The sequence below is a fragment of the Schistocerca americana genome, chromosome 2 (assembly GCF_021461395.2).
Source record: "Schistocerca americana isolate TAMUIC-IGC-003095 chromosome 2, iqSchAmer2.1, whole genome shotgun sequence".
NCBI lineage: Eukaryota > Metazoa > Arthropoda > Insecta > Orthoptera > Acrididae > Schistocerca > Schistocerca americana.
In genome coordinates this window covers 624,516,710-624,538,890 of record NC_060120.1, presented here as the reverse complement: position 1 = coordinate 624,538,890, position 22,181 = coordinate 624,516,710, and the positions used below count along the sequence as shown (strand labels likewise).

General features: G+C 38.8%; 1 protein-coding gene across 3 annotated transcripts in view; it reads left to right on the top strand.

Annotated features, from left to right (window-relative positions):
• LOC124596396 (fibronectin type-III domain-containing protein 3A) overlaps positions 1-22,181 on the top strand; it is a 325,095-nt gene that overhangs the window by 277,465 nt on the left and 25,449 nt on the right. For all 3 annotated transcript variants that reach the window (XM_047135521.1, XM_047135522.1, XM_047135523.1), the window contains 7 exons: positions 2,385-2,631; positions 2,904-3,108; positions 4,106-4,324; positions 9,162-9,334; positions 12,562-12,831; positions 14,234-14,487; positions 21,751-21,954. In XM_047135521.1, the coding sequence (XP_046991477.1) occupies positions 2,385-2,631; positions 2,904-3,108; positions 4,106-4,324; positions 9,162-9,334; positions 12,562-12,831; positions 14,234-14,487; positions 21,751-21,954 (1,572 nt within the window). The remainder of the gene's footprint in view (positions 1-2,384; positions 2,632-2,903; positions 3,109-4,105; positions 4,325-9,161; positions 9,335-12,561; positions 12,832-14,233; positions 14,488-21,750; positions 21,955-22,181) is intronic.

Below are 22,181 nucleotides of genomic sequence, written 5' to 3'. Positions count from 1 at the left end.
GATAAAAATATATTTGTACATTATAAAATTTTCCTAGGAATGCACAACTTGACTAAGACGCGCTGCTAAGGGTCGCGTGTGCGGCCAGCACTGTAAGCAGCATCAGACTGACAGGCGCGCGCGTCGTCGATGTTAGCAAGTCGGCACCTTGTATCGCGCCATCTAGTATTGAATGCTTGTAATTTACAGTGACAACAGCTGTCAGAAGCATTGGAACAGGAGTGCACGTAATGTGCTGATTACATTATGTCAGATAGTATGTAACAGATCGAAAGTTGAACAAAATATTATACTGTAAAACAGGGAGAGAGAGAGAGAACAATATTTAAGGCTACAGTACGGGAAGCATAATAGCAATATTCTGCATTAAGTGATTTTAAGCAAGGGCTTTACACCATCAAAGAAATTACAATTACGTGATAAAAACTATCCAGTTCACATCCCCACATCACTTTCACCGTGTGTCACTCCCCACCTTCTACGATGACTGTTCATCACATGCCTAGCCCTTGTACCTGCCAGACTTGCTTCCCACATTTCTAACTGGCAAACCAGCTACCTCCCTCAGAGGAGCAGCCACCCACCACCAATCCCCGTGCCTGCCTTCTGCCTCTCTCTTTCACTGTCCATCACACCTGACACAAGCCGTACCAAAAACCTAGTCCACCTGTTGAAATGCAGCACTGGTACTGTGCATCCATCCAGCACCATGTAGGGGCAGACATACATACGTGTGTGTGTGTGTGTGTGTGTGTGTGTGTGTGTGTGTGTGAGAGAGAGAGAGAGAGAGAGAGCAACTCACCACCATCCACTTTTTTGTGAGTCGTCTTCTTTAATCTGAAACTACGAGATACATCCATGTTCCATTTGGTTATATAAACAAATGTGTACAGATACAAAAAAATATTTATTGTACAAAATTCTACAACTGTTAAACTACTTTTCAACATAGTTTCTGAAATTTTGTAGGCACTTGTCATAGTGTGGCCCAAGTTCTTGTATGCCTTCTTCGTTGAAGGTTGTCGCCTGTGTGTTCAACCATGAGGCAACATGTTGTTTGAGCTCGTTATCATCGTTGAAGTGTTGACCACCAAGGACAGATTTTAGGTGTAAGAGGAGATGAAAGTCGCTAGGAGAGAGGTCCGGGTTGTACGGAGGATGATCAAATTCGTCCCAGTGAAATTCCCGTAAGAGTTGTTTGGTCATATTCGCCATGTGAGGTTGGGCATTATCATGGAAAAAACACCACCTTCTGACAGTAATCCTCGGTGCTTGTTCTGTATTGCGCAGCGCAATTTCTTAGTGGTCTCACAGTAACTGTGGGTATTGATTATTTGGCCTCGTAGTAAGAAATCAATCAGCAAAATGCCTTTTCTGTCCCAAAAAATGGTGCACATGACTTTTCAAGGTGTCAAGATTTGCTTAGGTTTAACCTTCGTTGGGATGAAGTGTGCTTCCATTCCATTGTTTGCTGTTTTGTTTCAAGGGTGTCGTACGATATCCAAGTTTCATCCCCCATGACTATCCGAGAAAGAAAACCATTGCCTTCTTCATTGTAGCATGTCAAAAACTGAAGTGTACTGCCCATACATTGTTTTTTGTGTTGTTCAGTAAGAATTTTGGGTACCCAATGTGAGCAAAGTTTTTGAAATTTGAGGTTTTCAGTAACAAGTTCATGAATTAGTGATTGTGAGATTTGCGGAACTTCCATAGCAAGGGCACTAAGTGTAATCTTACAGTGGTTTTTAATCTTCTCTTCAGTTGCGTGAACCAGTTCATCAGCAACCACAGACGGGTGTCCTCTTCGTCCTTCATCGTGCACTTGATCACGTCCATCATTGAACATTCTGACTCATCTTTGAACCATTGAATCACTCATAGCATTCTGTCTGTAAACTTCACAGATTTGTCGATGAATTTCCCTTGGTTTAACTTTCTTTGAATTCAGAAAATGAATTGCAGATCTGATTTCACACGTGACGGCATTTTCAATTACGGCTGACCTTATAAAGAAGTGCTACAAAGCACATGTCGGCAGCAGCGATCTGAAAATAGCATACATGTCTTCTCGTTGAATCAAAGTAACTGCCGTGCATGCTCGGAACTGCGATCATGGTGCTGCTGCGGATAGAAATAGAAACAGGACTTACTTTGTGGACAACCCTAGTAGTTACATTCTACCAGAATTTTCCTACGACATTTCTTGTCTATTTGCTCGACTTGCACAACTTGATTCGTACCAACTTTCTGCTCTTTTACATTCCTCACTCGCTACTGCGTAAATTGAAAGTTATGTTTAATTGTTGCTTCAGCATAATGCTAGTATAAGTGGACTGTTTAATTTTTCTCTGGGAGTTTTCTCATTGTAGTATGCTTCGTTGCAGGCCATATTCAGACATAGTTCAGTTTTCAACATCTGGCAGTCCACCTACGGCTCCTGCTTCTCCAGTACTGAAGGAAGCGACTGTTTCATCACTGCATCTTGCTTGGCAGAAACGACCTAATGATGTTGAATTTTGCCTGCAGATGGATGATTTGGTTTCAGGACATGGTTTCAGACCAGTTTACAATGGACCTGAAACTCATTATGTCCAAGATCGCCTTTACAGGCACACAGAATACAAGTTTAGAGTGAGTCAGTTTTTCCATCTAGAGTACATTTAATGCTACATGTTTGCTATGTGTAATATATGTAGCTTAGTTTAGATTTAATTGCTGAAAGTGAACCTGTATTTTACATTTTGTGTTTATAGCTCCAATAAACTACATCCTGTTTCAGCGAAAGATGCAAATGTAAAATTTTGTTCTCTTTTTGTTGTGCACGATCATTAAATTATATTGCTAGGAAAGAGTTTATCTGCCACCGGCACAGCTTCTCTTACATAATGGCTCTAATTTTACAGCTATGTGCACATAATGAGGAGGGAAATTCTCGGTGGTCGGACGAAGTGTGCTACCGTACTCTACCTGGTAGACCAGCTGTTCCTTCTAGACCAAGTGTGAAAGGTCGCATTCATACACACACCTTTAAAATAAAATGGGAACCACCAAGTGATACTGGTGGTGCTGAAATAACTGCCTATACAGTGGAGCTGAATGGTGGAAGAGGTAAGGAAGAATTGTTGCTATAGTAGTAGTAGTAGTAGTAGTAGTAGTAGTCTCTTAACAAAATTACTAAGTGTAAGTGGAATGGATTAAGAAAGTTTGTGCTAAAGCAATCATGGCCCTTAAGTCATGAGCAGCTTATTATGCATTATTGCCTTTGTTCTAATTCACTGAAATCAGTGAGAAGGGGATGGCATTGAAATCCCTTTCTCCATCTTGGCCTTGGGTTCCTCTTCAACAAGCTATCATTTTACGGTATATTGATAATTTTTACTTATGGACCGTCTGACAGCAACTGAATAAAACACAATTTTAGTGCCATACGCATTTCGCCTTTATTTTCTGCAAGGCATCATCAGTGGCAGGTTGCGTGGACAATTTATTACGTGTAAGAATACGCATTTTGCCTTTATTTTCTGCAAGGCATCATAGTGGCAGGTTGCGTGGACAATTTCTTACATGTAAGAAATTGTCCACGCAACCTGCCACTGATGATGCCTTGTAGAAAATAAAGGCGAAACACGTATGGCACTAAAATTGTTTTTTTTTTTTTTGTTGCTGTCAGACGGTCCATAAGTAAAAATTATCAATATACCGTAATATTACACGCAACTGAGGAAGACAGGACTATAAAAGTTGAAGATGTCAATACAGCTATCATTTTGTTGGAAATAACATGTTTATGAAGCTTCATAGCATAACCTGCTTTAGAGCGCTATTAAACAATGTCCACCTTATAAATAAATTTCTGATGAAATGAAACATTGATGTTTATATAATGAATGAATGAACAAATGACTGAACAAATGTGTCAAGTGAACACACTTAATAAATATTATTCTGTTCACATAACATTCAAGGAATGTTTCGAATTCTGATGTCTTGCACAGTTAAGTAAACACAAATGAGGCTACAATATCTGTGAATGATTGTGCAGTAATGATCTTTCACTAACACTTGGGATTTACAGATAGAGATTTACCATTTCTGTTTGTTTCAGGTTTTGAGAGAGTCTATACTGGCCCAGAACTGGAGTATGTATGTGATCGGCTGATGCCTGGCACAACATACCAAGCACGAGTCTCGTGTAGTAGTGCTGGTGGCTGCAGTGATTACTCAGAGCCTTGCATTGTTACGACTGAGGCAGTGTGTCCTGGGCAGTGCTCACCTCCTCGCCTACATGGAAAGGCCCGTGCCACATCACTTGCTTTAAAATGGAGTAAGTTGTTATTCCTGATTTCTGTTCCATTTCTTCAGTGTGACACTGTTTTGAAGAGTGTTGGAAAAAACAAGGGTCATAATTGTGTACAAGGAGGGTAGCAGAAATATCCACTGTCAAATTCCTTGATACTCATTTGTTGCAGAATCCTAGAGCATACAGTAAAACCCGTTTCTAGTCATATCTAGGGATTCAGATATTTCTTCCTTAAATAGGGGTTTTCCTTAAATGGAGGTTTTGCCACAGAACATGAAAGGAGTGACCCAGAATCATAAATGTGGTGATGTAAGTGCTATATAATTACAAAATTTGCAATATAATGTGCCATAAATTTAAATGCAGCAAATATATAATAATTACATTTTTCACAGAGCGTATTATTTATTTGTCAGTAAGTCTTGTTTATTTGGTCCTTCCAGTATATTGTAGTGAAAGAAGTTGTTGCTCCAGCTGGTGAATGTTAGAATTGATCCATCTACATTGATGGAGAAAAAGAAATTCTTGACAGTACCAGTTACTTGCACAGCAGCAGCAGCAGCAAAACTTGATGCTATGCCCCCCTCCCCCTCCATCAAAGTCACTGCCAGCTTGTACCTGTGTTCCTTCATAAGCATTTCACTGACACCAATGTCTGGTATGGAAGTTAGAACATAATCACAACAAATAATGCTCTGGAATGTTGCATTTTTGGAAATATCTGTTTTTCTACTCCATTCTTCGTCTGGAAGAACATTGTCTTCAACAACAACTGATGTACCACAGACAGCCTTTGTGAAACAATTTAACATAGTCTGTTGTGTTACAGAATTCCAGGCAGCAACAAACATATGTTAGTCTGTACAATGGTGAGTCTCATCACTTCCTTCCTCTCAAAGAATGAAATCGACTTCTACACAACTGCTACTCTGTATTTGGATTTAACAGTGTATTGTGCCCAGGTCCAGAGGCTGAAGATGACTTGTGCAGTTTGGAGAAAGGAACACAACTTTACATTCTGAAATTACATTTCTTTAGGATGGACAAGGCATAGGTCAATAATAAGTACAATTTTCCTTCATGCTGCACTCGTCTTGGCATCTAAATGCCCAAAAATGCTGTAAAGATGTCTGATATCTTCAGGGATTGCTATTGTACTCATAAGTTCAAAGTAGCGTTTTTATGTTTTGGAAACACATGGGAACTAATAATGCCAGCAACTTCTAACTTCCATTATTATTTACACATAATAGCATTGTCATTTTATTTACTTTGTATTACTCCTGTGTCATTTTTCTCCCATAATAGAATATGATTTTGCAGGAAGTAAATTATAGAAGACACAACTTTCATCAGCATTCAAAAAGTATTTGGGCTCATACTTGGTGCCAAGCGTGGCAGTTTAATGTTCATCCACTACTTCTCACTTTCTGCGACCAGAGCTTTACTTTCTCCACGTACACTTTGAAACAACAGTTTACAGTGGTTTTTATTTATTTTTAAAAATTCAACCAGCCATTCCTTTTTTGGATTCGCAGGAATCATCAATTCAGAAATGCTTCCATATGTTTCAATATGATGCACATGTAGACAGTACTAATTCGTATTTCTGCACCATGTTGGAAAGATTCATTTTAAGATTGTCATTGTCTGTTTTTGTTGAACTGTAAGCTTTCTACATTTGCCTCCATAACTATACAAAAATAAAATTGATAGCTTCAGCACTTCAGAAACCGAAGAGTTACACTTTTAGCACTTCATACTTGTAGCCTCAGTGACTGTGATGTCAAATCACGCGACCTCTGTTACATGAAAATTGATTACCAATTCTTTTAACGGATTTGGCGGTATCATTACAAGCTAAGTAGAGTTACTGACTACAATCTAGGCACACGTCGACCTGTTGAATTAGTTACCATTTACAGCATCATAAGACAAAAATTATGACTTGCGTGAAGCGGAAACAAATCGAAAGCTTACCAGAACTTAGGAACTATGTAAAAACCGGATTTCAATTTGCAGAATGTTTCATTTTTATTCCTTAAAAGTGGACCTTTTCTTAAGCGGGGTCCATTAAAAGCGGGGAGAAATAAATTTTTTATGGGAGTTTTGCTGTGACCGATTGAAATATTCATTAAAAGTAGAATTTCCTTTAAAGTAGGCTTGTTAATTCAGGGTTTTTCAGTACTCTGAACTCAAATTTCATGAGGTATTTTGGACAGAATGTCCTTTTCCATTCTAGATAGCATGTATTCCAAAAACATTGATCATATAAAACCCAACTCTCACTTTTCTCGTATGACATCAGAAAGTTCTGTGAAAGGTTTTACACTGAAGACAGCAAGCCTGCCACATGTTTGTCAGTAAAAGCTTCGAAAGTTATTTGTTACAATTCTGATGATTTGCTGTGTTGACTTCTTGGGTCCGTAAGATATTCCTTCATCTGTGAGCCTTGTCATCGTTCTCCTCCTCCTCCACCTCCTCCTCCTCTTGTTGTGGTCTTCAGTCTGAAGAAAAGTTCAGTGCATCTCTGTGCTGCTCTATCCCGTGTAAGCCTCATCATCTCCAAATAACTACTGCAACCCGTATCCATTTTAACTTCCTTCCTGTACTCTTCTCTCGGTCTTCCTCTGCAGTATGCACCCCCCCCCCCCCCCCTCTCCCCCTCACTTCCCTCCAGTACTAAATTGGTGATTCCTTGATGTCTCAGCAACTAGTCCCTTCTTTTAGTCAAATTATGCCATGAATTTCTTCTCTCCCCAGTTCTGTTCAGTGCCGCCGCATTAGTGTGATTTACCCATGTTCAGCGTTCTTCTGTAGCACCACATTTCAAGCTTTTGTTCTTTTCTTGTCTGAACTGCTGTTGTCCATATTTCACGTTCACACAAAGCTACAGTACAGCCAAATGCCATAAGGAAAAGCTTCCTAACATTTACATTTATATTTGATGTTAAGAAATTTCTGTTCTTCAGAAATGCTTTTCTTGTCATTACCATTGGCATTCTACTTTTTATGTCCTCCCTACTTCAGACATCATCAGTTATTTTGTTACCCAGATTTCAAAACATCAACTACTTTTAGTATCCCGTGTCCTAATTTAGTTTCCTCAGCATCATGATTTAATGCAACTATATTCCATTACCCTTGTGTTACTTCTGTTGATTCTCATCTTATATCCTCTTTTTAAGGCACTATCCAGTCCATTCAACTGATATTCAAAGTCCAATGCCGACTCTTCCAAAATTACGATGTCATCAGCAAACCTCAAAGTTTTTATTTCTTCTTCTTCTTCTTCTTCTTAAACTTTGTAATTCCCCTTCCAGATTTCTCCTTGGTTTCCTTTACTGCTTGCTCAATGTGCAGACTGAATAACATGGGGCATAGGCTAAAACACTAACTCCCTTCTGACCAGCTGCTTCCTTTTTGTACTCTAGGCTCTTAAGACAGCTGTTTGGTTTCTATAAAAGTTTAAATAACCTCTTGCTTCCTGTACTTTACGCCTGCTACCTTCAGAAGTTTGAAGAGAGTATTACAGTCAGCATTATCAAAAGCTTTCTCTTAGTCTACAAATGCTAAAATGCAAGTTTGCCTTTCTTGTCTTATAGGATAAGTCATTTGGCCTGTATTGCCTTGTGTATGCCTACATTTCTTCAGAATCCGGTCTGATCTTCCCCGAGGTCGGGTTCTACCACTCTTTAGTAAATAATTCCTGTTAGTGTTCTGCAATCTTGACTTATTAAACTGATAGCTTGGTGATATTCACACCTGTCAGCATCTGCTTTCTTTGCAATTGGAGTCTGAGGGTATTTTGCCTGTCTCATACATCTTGCACACTAGGTGGAACAGTTTTGTCACAGGTGGCACTCCCAAGGATATCAGCAGTTCTGACAGAATTTTGTCTGCTCCAGGTGCCTTGCTTTAAATTCAGTCTTTCGGTGCTATGTCAGGTCGTTCTAACAGTATCATCATCATCATCATCATCATCATAGCCCCCCCCCCGCCCCCCCCCCCCCCTCTTCGTATAAAATTGTCTTAAAGCTCATTTCCTTTTATAGCCACTCTATATATTCCTTCCATCGTTCAGGTTTGTATTCTTTGCTTAGTACTGGTTTTCTGTCTGCGCTCTTGATATTCATACGGCTGCTCCTCTTTTCTCCAAAGATCTCTTTAATTTTCCTTTGGGCAGTATCTGTTGTTCTTCTAGTTATACATACTTCGATAGCCTTGCATTTGTCCTCTGGCCATTCCTGTATGACCATTTTGCACTTTCTGTCTATCTCATTTTTATAGTCTGTCTCTCATTTACTGGCTTCATTTGTTGCATTTTTATATTTGCTCCTTGCATAAATTAAATCAGTATCTCTTCTTATATCCGAAGATTTCTAGTAGCCCTTGTCTTTTTACCAATTTGATTCTCTGCTTTTTTCGCAATTTCGTCTCTCGGAGCTATCAATTCATCTTCTACTGTAATTTTTTCGCCTGTTGGTCAGTCAGTTTTTGTCAAATGCTCTCTCTGAACAACTTCTGCTTCTTTCAACTTACATGAGGTATGAGGTTCATCTTTCTTAATTTCCTGCCTTTTTGCAAGTTCCTTATCGCCAGAGTCCATATCTGCCCCTGTAAATGTCTTATAGTTAAAAATCTGGTTCTGAAAGCTATCTATTACCACTATATAACCAATCTGAATCTTTAGAGTCTGTTCACGTCCTTTCCATGTATACAACTATCTTTCATGATTTTTAAATCAAGTCTTGTGTATTGACTTTGCTGTAGCACCTGTAAAAATAAGATACACGCAAATTATTTAAAGTGGCTATTATTACTTAATTTTAATAATTGTTAATAATTTTTTACATGCTAGGTGACCCTGAATATGATGGTGGATCGCCACTGACTGATTTTGAAGTTGAATTGACCCAGGCGGATTCTACCAAGTGTACGGTGTATAGAGGCAAAGAAGCTGAATGTGTTGTTTCAGAACTTTCACCTGGTCAACTTTATGTCTTCCAAGTCCGAGCATTCAACAGGGTTGGTGTAAGTATCTAATATATCTTGTTGGTACTTGAGAAGGGTGGGGGAGGGGGGGGGCGGAGACACAGTGAGGGTACTGTCAGGGAAGTTCTTACACTAACGAGGAAAATAACAAGTAACACTAGTTATTTTTCACGATTTATGTAAAGCAGGGGTGTTCAACTGTTTTAGGCTTTAGATCTCCTACATGTAATTTAGTCCATTTAGAGATCAAATGAGTTAAAAATTTATAAAGCTGTAAGCACAAAACAACACTGTAGCCAAAATTAACCACTTTAACTACACAAAATACATATAAGGTAATTTTCTCTCTATCTTAAGATGTAGGCCTACTACCCAGTTCTCAAGTTAGTATGCATGTGAACAAAATTAAAATGTACACCATCATAAATATTGAGAAAAGGCTTAGTGAGATGCTTGGCTTTGTGTATTATTGTTAAGTTTATTATAATCTGCTGAATAAATTCTCAAACCCAACCTTCACAGTCTGCAAGATGATATCAGTTAGTTTCTTTCTACACTTTGATTTCACAATGTCCATAGTTGAAAATGCTGCCTCACATAGATAAGTTGATCCAAAAAAGGATTAAACATATGATACCACTTTTATATTGTTCCGAAAGTTTTCTACCTTAAGGAAATGTCATTTTGAAATCGAATTATTTTCTCTTCAGCTTTTGCCCCACTAAAACAGAAAGCAGTACTCATTTTACATTAAATATCTTCCACATCCACGTTTTGTGAAGATTGAGCTACGAGCTCTAGAACAAGTTCTATCGCCTTGAAATCTGAAACTCGGTTTTCAATCTCCGTCTTCAGTGCTGTCACATTGGCTGTATACTTCTTTGCAGCTCCTTGATCTAATGATGTTTGTTGATCCAACAGTTCTGAGCATATTCAAGGAAAATGTTTCACATTTAATTTCTGTAAGTGTGCTCTCCTAAGGTCAAGGTTTTGCGTGAAATACTTTATAGAAGATGTAAGAATTATGACAGTACATTTTTTTTCCTGGAAGCTCATTGCTTCACTCATTTTAACTCATATTAGTTACAAATGCCAGATGCATCAACCAGCTCAAATCATATAATTCTGAGTAATCTTCCTCTCTTCAAGACGCAGAAGATGTTATTGCTGGCAGAAGATGTTATTGCTGGCAGAAGTTCTCTATATATGGTTAAAACCATACTCAGCTACTGAACTTTGGTGTGCAGTAGGTGTTCTCCATATTGGTTATCCAATTCTTCTAATTGCTCTCTAAACTTTTTTTCTCTGTAGTGACTGTGAGCGAATTGAATTCAATTTGTGTGACAATACTCATGTACCATTTTCAAAATATGTCCACAACGCACTTGCTGATGCACAATACAGTGGTACTTAAAGAAAGGCAGGTAAGATTTGTTGTTCACACAAAAGGTAACAAATCCTTTGTGATTGCCTCCCGTGCAAGGTACTCATCAGTACTAATAGAGACTAGTTCCTAAACTGGCAAACCATATTCCGAAATAAAGGATTTTAATGCATTGTAAAAGTCTTCTCCTGTAGTATCTATCAAGATCAAAATTGTAAGCAAGTCTTCTTTTACACTGAAATCCGAAAATGTCAATATTATAAAAATTACAGCTTGGAGTGAATCAACACCATCTACTGACTCGTCTAATTGCATTGAGAAACATAAGCAGCATTGCAAATCTGTTATCAGTTAACCTTTTACAGTTTCTACCATTAATTCCACTTTTATTGTTATAGTAGTCTTGACACAGACATGTCTCTGATGGCTGATATTATCTCTGATTTGTTTTTAAGATTGGAAAAAACAAGGACTCACTTGCTGCCAGAAAGCACTCCTTAATAACTGTGCCATCATCATATGGTATTGCAGGTTTCATGACACACGAAATAATGCAATGTTTGATGAAAGACTTTTATGTACAGGCTTTACAAAAAACACTGCTGTGACTGTAAATTACTTTTAACACTACGAAATTTCTTCCTCTTCATGTCACTACCAAACTGGTATTTTGCAAAAATGGCTCGTTTAAACAGATTTCTGACAAATGACTTCAAAGATCCGCGCATAAAGCTATGGCGATCGACCAGTCATTTGTGATTGATGGGTTGAGCACCCTTACTGTAAAGTATTCTCCTACAGCTTCAAAGTCCCCTTAATTTGGAGAAGGCTAGAGATTGGTGATTAAGAATAGGAATTTAGGGAAGAACGAAGTTCAAAGGCATTATATGGAGGTAATAGTGTTAATGATCCAGCAGTAAATAAGAGTCCTTACTTTTTCTCATATGCACAGTGGTTTCAATCACAGGTGCATTGTAATGATAAAAGGCACTTTTTCTTCTGAAAGCAATGTTTCTCTTTGTTGATTTTGGGGTTCACTTTGCCCATAACAACAACAAAGTGGCACATGCCCATTTTTATTGTTTGATATGATGAGAATAATATTCAAAAATTTCTTAAATGAGCGGTTACAGCCCCGATCTTGTGCAAAGTACAGTGTCTCGTTTGAAGTAGATCCCACAGATTGCTTTTAGTCTGAACAGTATTGACAGTTTCCCTCTTTTTTTAATCAAATTGTCTTCCATGCAAATACCATTTTTGTTTGTAATGATTTATGGTAATGTCTCACCTCACAGATACATTAATTATCATGAAGGCTAGTATGCCCAAATTTAAAGATGTGCATCACCTTAACATTAATGTAACTCGAACAACCCTGGAACCTAGTGTACTGCAGTGTTCCAGGCACATTAATATTTGCTTTACAAGACAAGAATGTGTGTGTGTTGTATCATGCTATACCTAAATGAAACATTTCAAGTATGATAAGTCATTGCAATTGAGTAATGCGCAGTTGAATGTGTGTCTTACAGCCTTAGGATAATCAGTATGTGACAGAAAGTGATAGTCAAAATAAAAAGATAAGATAAAATTAAGTACAGATGTGTATTGTATGATGCAGCTCTTAACCATTGTGAAAGCTATGCAAAACTGCCTGAACAAAATATTTTTTCATGGTAAATATGATACTTGTCTCTTTCTCCACCACCACCACCAATAACAACAACAACAACAACAACAACAACTACTGCTACTACTACTACTACTACTACTACTACTAAGTACATTAACTGTACAAATTATATTAATTTATAGCCAGGTTTACAGTATAATACATATTTACTGAGTTTCGTGACCTTATACTTTAATTTTTTTGTTGTAGCCTGGCCCCTGGTCAGACCCTCTAGAAGTTTTGAGTGGAGCTGCACCTCCTGAGACACCCTCACCACCTCAGGTTAACTGTCGTTCCTCGCAACACGTATTCGTCCATTGGTTGGAGCCTGTAAGCAATGGTGCAACTATCACAGACTACCGCCTTGAGATGAGTCAGTCTGACAATGAAACTGAATTTTGTACTGTGTTCCAAGGTCTTGCTAATTCCTGTCATATCAAAGAACTAGTCCCAGCTACACCATATTATTTTAGGTTGCAGGTGAGTAATATTTATTTTAATAACAATAGTTAATATCGCACTTTAAAATAGCTGAAAATTTCCTTACAGTGTAAGCTTCTTGCCACCATCATTTCACAAATACAGTGCCAGCAGTTCCATTATATTTGAAATTAGTTGCAAAAAGCAGATTGGCTTGCTGTGTTGTTACCTATGATTTAGGTATTGACTCTGCCTTACTGTTAATTTGTAACAGGTAATAATTGTACTATTATTGAAATTGGAAGTAGAAACTGAAACTAGGAAAAATGAAACTTTGCGCATAAATAAGCCTTATTTTTATTAATAAAATGATATGTAGAAAAAGTGTTAATTGCACATTAAAGTTCATTTTAATTCGTTAAATTAGATTTAAATTTTTTGGAACATTGTTTCAAGAAACAGTGATGTAAATTTATAATTTATTTAGTAAAAACAGTTGTGATCTTGAATAAGTTGTTACTTTTTGTATCTGGATGACTGATTTTGATCAACAACAAAGATCATCAGATCTACATTCATTTGTGATAGTAGGGATCCCTGGCATGGAGCAGGCCTGCTGCTTCTGCTGAGCAGTGTTCTCAATGCCAGCATGGTAGGGCCTGCTGCATGCCAGAGGTCCCTACTATCACCAAGGAGTGTCGATCTAATGATGGTATCTGTAGCAGATTGAAACCAGTTATTCAGAAATAAAAAGTGACAGATGTGAACATGACAGTATTTACTAAATAAATTAGACTTAAATGCTTCAAATTAGGAACTGTATTTTGTGTCCGTGATGTGCATTTGTGAGTGAAGTAGACTAGAGTAGCTGTTCTCAGAAACATCCTTTGCCTGAGTTTAACTTTCATTTTTGGCGTGGAGACTTTTTGGTTTATCTATTACTACACACTGTTCCTGTAAAATAAAGAAGTACTAGAGCAACTACATACACACAGTAATGGTGTGTATGGTGTGCTAGTTCTGCAAGGTTCGCAGGAGAGCTTCTGTAAAGTTTGGAAGGTAGGAGACGAGGTACTGGCAGAAGTAAAGCTGTGAGTACCGGGCGTGAGTCGTGCTTCGGTAGCTCAGATGGTAGAGCACTTGCCCGCGAAAGGCAAAGGTCCCGAGTTCGAGTCTCGGTCGGGCACACAGTTTTAATCTGCCAGGAAGTTTCAATGGTATTGTACATTGATGGAAGAATAAACTCATCCCAAGGAATTAGATAAAACAATAAAGTGTATCAGTATACAGTAATCAATCATGAGAGGGGACATTTGGACTGAAATTGAAGCACATTTGAAAAAAAAAATGAAAGAGCAGAAGTTATTGCATGTGACATAAAAAGGTCTCAGGTTTGTTTGTATGTTGGTTAAAAGGATAAGTAGATATTAAATGAGAACACTGTCGTTTCCTTTTGTTTCAGGCAAGTAACAGTGCAGGTTGGAGTGGATTTTCTGACAGCACACTAGCTGTAACACCACCCTCTTCCCCATCAGCTGTTTGCTTGCCTCGCTACACAGCCACTCCATTGACAATCTCCCTCACATGGCAACAGCCAGATTGTCATGGTGCTGAAATTCTCCACTACAATATTGATTTGGGTGACAGGGTTGTCACTACTTGTGGACCTGTATTAGAACATACATTGGAAGGGCTACAGCCAGAAACTACTTACAGGTTTGTGTTACTGTAAATTTATGTTGTCATAAATTATTCATTGAAAAAATGATTGATACTGTATCCTTATTATAAGACATGGCAGTGGTTGCCACAGTTCCACGAGTTTCCCTGCAGACACATATATAGCAATAACAAATCCTCAAAATTTGATAATTGCAACGTTTATGCATGGTGTTTCTATGATAAGAGGGAAATCTCTCAAGGATGATGGAACAGTGAAAAAGTAGCAAAATGGGAAGTAACCTTGTCAGATATTCAACATTAAAATTGCTTCTTGGTGATAACCAGTAAGAGAAAACGCAATCCTTTTAACATGTATGAGCATATGAGGGCCTTTTTGGAACTGAAGTATCACAACAAATGCTCTGCCAGGTGGGGGCTGAAAGAACCTTGTTAACTGATTTACATCGCCGTTTAGATTATGGAGGATTTGGGTAGACGACAAGAAACGTTTGTTGCTAAAATGCCACTATTGAGATTCCAGAATGACATGTCACAAATCTTCATCTTTGTAAGCATCTTTTACCTGTTGTACAGTCTCTAAACTGTTATATTGAACTGCTTGTAAATTGTAGCACCTTTCCTTACACTCTTTCTTGCACAAAGAAACTTAGGGTTTCCCCAAACTTTTGCATTTCTTTGTCCCTGGGTACCATGTACAGCAATTGTAAGTGGTGGTGTTCCTGCACTTTCTAAGGAAAATTTTATTTTGCTCATCAATATCTAGGAGATTCTATTTCAGTCAGCATTCTTCTATTTCAGGCAAACACTATATTGGAGTTTTCTTTAATTTTGAAATGAGATTGTAGTTAAGCATCCCAAAGAATATTCTCTGCTACCTTGTGTTGTTTTTGTGCATACAGACTTTGAAATCCCTTGAGAGTTACACAAAAATGAAAAAGATTCTCTAGCTTTGAAGCTGACTGTGCATCACATTATTTTGTATGAATGAATTGTGCAGTGTGAACCAAAAGATGAGCACTGCCTATCCTGCTGGATGATAAAGATTCTGCTCTGGTGTAAGTGAATGAGCCATTAAATTGAATATAAGAGGAAATGAGCAATTTCCTGTTTCTTTTTTAAGGAAGTTTTCTGAAAGTAGTCATTCATTTAGTCAGGGAAGGCATCTGAAGCGTTAATCTGAATGTTTTAATGTTTGTGTGTGACCTTTGGCTAGTTGAACATTAGAGATCAATATGGCTGTGGGTCATATTCAGAATAGTTTCGTTCAACACACAGCTTTGTGTGATCTACTCCCTAAAGTAAAGGCTACTAATTTTTATAGGTTATTTATCAAGCTTGTAAATCTAAGAATACATTCAAATAATGCGGGTGATAATACATCTTTCTCACCATTCAGATCCATGTTGTGATTCTTGTTGAATACACACAAAGGCATGCATCACTACATGAAAATTGTACAGTTTCAGCATTCACCATGCTTCATAACTTTCATACGTGAATATCTGAAAAATCAAACAGTGGAAAATCCAGGATGAAATGTAACAATACTATGAAAAGGAAAGTTGCTAATCGCCATATAGCGGAGATGCTGAGTCGAAAATAGGCGCAACAAAAAGACTGTCACAAATGAAGCTTTCGGCCATTAAGGCCTTTGTCAACAATAGACATCACACACACACACACACACACACACACACACACACAAGCATATGCAACTCACTCACACGACTGCAGTCTCTGGCAACAGCGCCAGTGTCTGAAGGGACTGGCGACTGAGTGGTGGTAAGGAAGAGGCTGGGGCGGGGAAGGGAAGGGGAGTGAAGTGCTGCAGGTCAGACAGAGTGCAGTGACCTTTGGCTAGTTGAACATTAGAGATCAATATGGCTGTGGGTCATATTCAGAATAGTTTCGTTCAACATACAGCTTTGTGTGATCTACTCCCTAAAGTAAGCACTACATAGCTGTCATTCCACCATCACACCCAGTCTTTTTACTTTTCTCTTTCTCCACTCCTTGCGCACTTCCTCCCCCCCACCCCCCCCACCCCCACCCCGTCCCCCCACCTCTTCCATGCCCTCCGTCTAACCTGCAGCACTTCACTGTCCGCTACCCCACTATACTATCCCTCCCCCTCCTTGCCTCAGCCTCCTCCTTACCCCCACCCAGTCGTCACTCTCATCATGCACTGGTGTTGCTGCTCGCAGTGTGGTTTCAGTTGCCCGAGACTGCAGTTGTGTGTGAGTGAGTGAGAGTGTGTGTGTGTGTGTGTGTGTGTGTGTGTGTGTGTGTGTGTGTGTCTCTGTCGTCTATTGTTGACAAAGGCTGTAATGGCCGAAAGCTTTATTTGTGACAGTCTTTTTGCTGTGCCTATCTGCGACTCAACATCTCTCCTATATAGTGCGTAGCAACTTTCCTTTTCATACAACTAACACCTAAAAAAGTTGCTCATTGAATTTCTGACAATATTACCTAAGTCAGTGAACTCTTTTCAGTAAGCAGAACCCTGGTTGCATACACTTCCTGTGTGTTTGCTGTTGCATACAAAATTTATGCTTTCCATTGGCTCTGTGATTTGTGGCTCTGCTTTTGTGCCAGGTGTTTTTCTCTCTATTATGCTAAATGTGCTTAACTTACTCAGTTTCTGTACCAAATCCATCTATAAAAGAACTATTCTTCCATTTTGCCATCTTTATTCTGCGCCTGATTTACAATTCATATAGAGTGTTTTGTACTGTGCAGGGATTTTCCCTAAATACATACACACTTTGGACACAATATGCTGCCACCATTTTCAGGTAATTTGTGGATCTTATACAGAAAAATACGTGGTTAAGTGTTGGGGGTTCAGCATAGTTGGAACATTCCATGTCAAGCTTTTACTCTCAAGTTGTCCTTTATATTCAGAAAAAAGAATATGTTTTTCTCACTTCATCTACATCTACATCTGCACTCTGCAGGCCACTGTACACTGTATTGCAGAGGGTACTTCACGTATCACTGCCACTTGTTCCCATTCCTGTTCGGCTCGCAAATCGTACGCAGAAAGACTGACTGTTGATAAGCTAGTACATGAGTTAGGAACCTCCACTGATTTTATTTTCATGCTGTTTTTGTGAGTATAGGATAAAGCACTATGTTTATTGATTCTGCTTTTTGATGAGACCCGTGGCAAATGTATCAAGTGAACACTGGCCTTCTTACCCAACTTACCACTATTTCCTTGAAGGATCTGTTATATGCTTACTGTTCGAACTACCAGTGTGCAATAAGCCCACTCTTTGCATTTGCCCAGATCTTTCAGGAAGATCAGCTCAGTCCCAGCAGACAGGATATCCTTTCGTGTCTCAGATACCCTCTCACCGAAGGGCAAGAATTCAAACCCAAGTTGTGAAGGGGACAGGCTTGCAGCTAGTACAAAGTTTAACCTTCCACACTTAGCTCCGTGTCCCATCACATTTTGTCATTTGCCCTCAGGTGTATGTGGACTAGTCATGTCAGGCATATTGGGAAGTGCTTGAAATAAGAGGTCACAAGTGACAACACTGCCTGAGGTGCTGTGGCTTTTAGTACAAGTACCTCATTGCAACTGCATTGCGCAGGGCCGGCCTGATGCCTGCTGACTGTTAATAACACAGCATCCAACTGCTTCCATGCAGTGACCAGTTCCCCTTGCATCTGTGCACAGCAGACACAGGCTCTATCTAGCTTTACCTGCGTTCTGCTGTACAAAAACAAATACACTATTATCCGAGGCACTGCTGCTCTACTGCTTGTGGCTGTCATTGCAGTAGAAATTCAGCTCGCATGACACTATAAAGCTGTGTAGAACTAGGTACTGCTGGCGGTTTTTCACTGATCTACCATAAGACCACTACTGATTTGGATTATATTTTAACAATATCACGAAAAGGATACTGTATTTACTCGAATCTAAGCTGCACATTTTTTTCCAGTTTTTGTAATCCAGAAACCCGCCTGCGGCTTAGAATCGAGTGCAAAGTAAGCGGCAGTTCTGAAAAATGTTGGTAGGTGCCGCCACAACTAACTTCTTCCGTCGAATTATGTAGCACTACACAGGTATGCTTTGCAGGCACACAGATAAATACTGGCGACAAAACCTCTGTGTCAATTTTTTTTAAAAAATAGTGGAAGACGAGCTTTTTTTCACCGCCCCGAGTTTCGACCATTGCATTTTCATACATTATCCAACGAAATAAATACAAATTCCGTATTGTTCATCTTCGAATGTAGCAGCATTTCAGCGTACTACGAAAATCCGACTGGCAAGATTGCTTGTCTGCATTTTTTCCTACCTGGGACAAGAGATCATTGCTAATAAGAACTTTTATGAATTGTGAATCATATGCAGTATTCTCTTCACCATAAGAATAATACGAATATAAACATTTTGCCATGTATTCTTTCGTGTTTGCTGCTATCTCATTTAAATCCTGTCTGCCTAATAAACTACGAAACTAGAGTGAGACAACAGCAAACGCGGAATAATATACATATCATGTCATGTTTATATTCGTATTGTTCTTATGCCCAATAGTGATACAGTCAGAAATGAAGCACGGCAATTGACAAGATTTTTAAATCTAAGATGACTAATTTCTGTACAGAATGTAATGTACTACAGAGATGTCTGCAAAGATTTTCAACCAGAGAAAAATTTTCGCTAAACTCTCGTTCAGAACATCTTCTATCATACGCAGTCTATTATTTGGTTCTTGTTGATCATTATCAAAGAAAGCACCAGTGTAAGTAACAGCAAATAGCAAGCAGTCTCTTGCTATTGTTCCGCTAATGAGACGATTCCTCTTTTTTTTTTAAGCGGCGGTTGCGCCCACAAAAGCAAGCCATGCCGCGAACGGCGGCAGGTCGTAAACACTCATTATCAGAATGCGACAAACAATGCATGACACAGTACAGTAATGCATTTTCAGCTTAGAATGACGCGAACACCTATAACAAAGAGAACGGGACGTGCCAGATCAAAGAAAAATAAGCAATCAATTCAAACCAGACGAAGCACGTGTTAAAGGAATGGTACCCGTATAAATACGGATGGAGCACCTGTCGCATAGCAATGGCTACATGATAAAGCTTAACTGCTAAGCTTAAAACTCGAACCAAACTACTGTAGCTGTATCGTCATTCATTCGACCTAAATTGTATTACAATGGACCAACTTTGTTTCGATTTGGATGTGCAGCCTAAAACTCTTCTCTCCCTTGGAATTTCGTGTCTCGAATTTCAGGTGCGGCTTAAATTCGGGAAAATTTTTTTTCCTGGATTTCGAGTCTTATTTCGCAGGTGCGGATTAGATTTGAGTGCGGCTTAGATTCGAGTAAATATGGTAGTTGCTACTCACTATATGGAAGAGATGCTAAGTCAAAGATAGACACAATGAAAATACTGTCACACTGTAAGCATTTGGCCAACAAGGCCTTTGACAAAAATAGACAATAGAACAAATTAGTCTGGTTTCAGCTGCCAGAGACTGTGGGGTGTGTGTGTGTGTGTGTGTGTGTGTGTTTATTTTTGTCAAAGGCCTTGTTGGCTGAAAGCGTATTGTGTTAGTCTTTACGTTGTGCCTATCTGCGACTCAGCATCTCCGCAGTATGATGATTAGCAACTATCCGTTTCTAATATTGTTACATTTGACACTGGATTTTCCATTGTTTGATTTGGATTATATTTAAAGGCATTGTTTTATTTAAAGCTTCCTCACTTAGTGTTACGTGAAAACACTTTGATCTCAAATATTTACGTTATAGAGACTGAAATTGTAATCCACATTTGTGGTTGTCTGCTGTTATAAACATCTGTGGAACCCTACTTTTTTAGTCTATATTATATCTTTGTTCTCAAAAGAATCATATTACGAGGGCTGTTTGATAAGTTCTCAGCCTCACCCCCAAGATCTCGCCACTACTCACATGATTTCCGCCCCCCCCTTCTTACGTTGCTGCGCGTGTTAGTAGATGTCACTTAAAATTGCAAGTCATTCTAGGCAGCAGTTGGCTGTAGGCAGTCATTTAAAGCAGTTGTGGTGTGCATGGTGTTGAAAACGGAAAAAAATCAAGCATTGTGCAGTGATTAAATCGTTCGTAAAAGAAGGTTCAGCACGAGTCAAAATCCATTTGCTGCTTGTAAATGTATGTAGTGCCACTTCACCTTCAATTTCCAGAAATAAATTTGAAGAAATTGGCAGCAGAGTTAAATGTGGCCGTGAAAGCATTCTAGGTGGGACATCCAAAAAGTGCAACCACACTGGAGATCATCAACTAAGTGCTTAATATGAGTTTGGAAAATTTACTTATAGAGGTACATAAAATAGCAAAAGCACTAGGGATAGCAAAGGAACGTGATGGTCACCTCTTGCACCAGGAATTGAACTTAAGAAAGCTTTGTGAAAAGTGAGTGCCGCTTGTGCTCACTGTGGATCACAAACGCATTTGCACAACACTTTCTGTAAAGGGCTTGGTGTGTTTTAGGAAAAAGAGAAGTGACTTTTTGCATTATTATGTGACAGTGGATGAAACATGAGTTCACCACTACATACCCAAATCCAAACAGCTATCTGTGCAGTGGATAGAAACCAGTTCTTCAGCTCCAAAGATGGCAAGGACTGTGCCATCGTCAGGAAAGATAATGGTATTGGTGTTTTGGGATGTTAAAGGAATTTAGTTGGTTGACTGTCTTGAGAAAAGCAAAACTGAGAGTACTAATCTAAACTTCTAATGAAACGGAATGCAAGCATTCGTGAAAACAATGGGGAAAAAATCACCAGGACTCTTCCCCAGCCCTCAGAAGTGTCTTGGCAATGGGGAAATTGAGGAATTTGCCCTATGAAGTGCTGCAACATCCACCCTATTTCCCAGCTTTGATTCCCTTGGGTTTCCATCTGTTCTCAAAACCAAAGAAATTCCTTACTGGTCAGCACCTCTTGTCCAGTCAAGAAGCCATTGCGGCAGTAGGTGGGTACTGTGAGCACCTCTGAAGGAATTCTTCAGAGGGGTTAATAGTATTGGAACACTGTTGGATAAAATGTATTGATGTTAGAGGAGATGATGTTGAAAAATAAACTTCTTTGAAAGCATAATTTGTTATTTTCACCATGAGGCCGAGAACTTTTCAGGCTGCCCATGTATGTTAAAACAAAATAAATAAACTGAAGAAAATAGCTATCCCTTCTTTATAATGTTGTTGTTGTTTGTTAGAAACTTGCCTAATTAATGGCCGTGTACACTATTAGCTGTCAAATAATTATTTCTTTATATTTTTCAGGATAAGGATTCAGGCTGTGAATAGTGTTGGCCCAGGACCATTTTGTCCTGTACTGCGAGCTTCTACCCTTCCTTTACCACCTGCACCCCCTAAACTTGAGTGTGTTGGAACTGGACATAATTATCTGAAATTTAAGTGGGGTGATGGTAAAAACCTTGACTTCACACAGTATATTTTGGAAATGGAAAATTCTTGGTCAAAAGAGTGAGTGCCTAACTATAACATTTTTTATATTTAGTCTTAAGTGTATTTCATTACTATTAATATACGCTGGAGTGCAAAACTTTTGGATGGAAATGGTTTTCACATGATGTGTCACTGCCAAGTAATAATAGTTCAGTGAAACTTAGACTATACATTGAAAGAACTGCTATAGTTTAGTACAGAAGGAAAAATACCCAATGAGATAAACAGAAATGACACTTTCATTC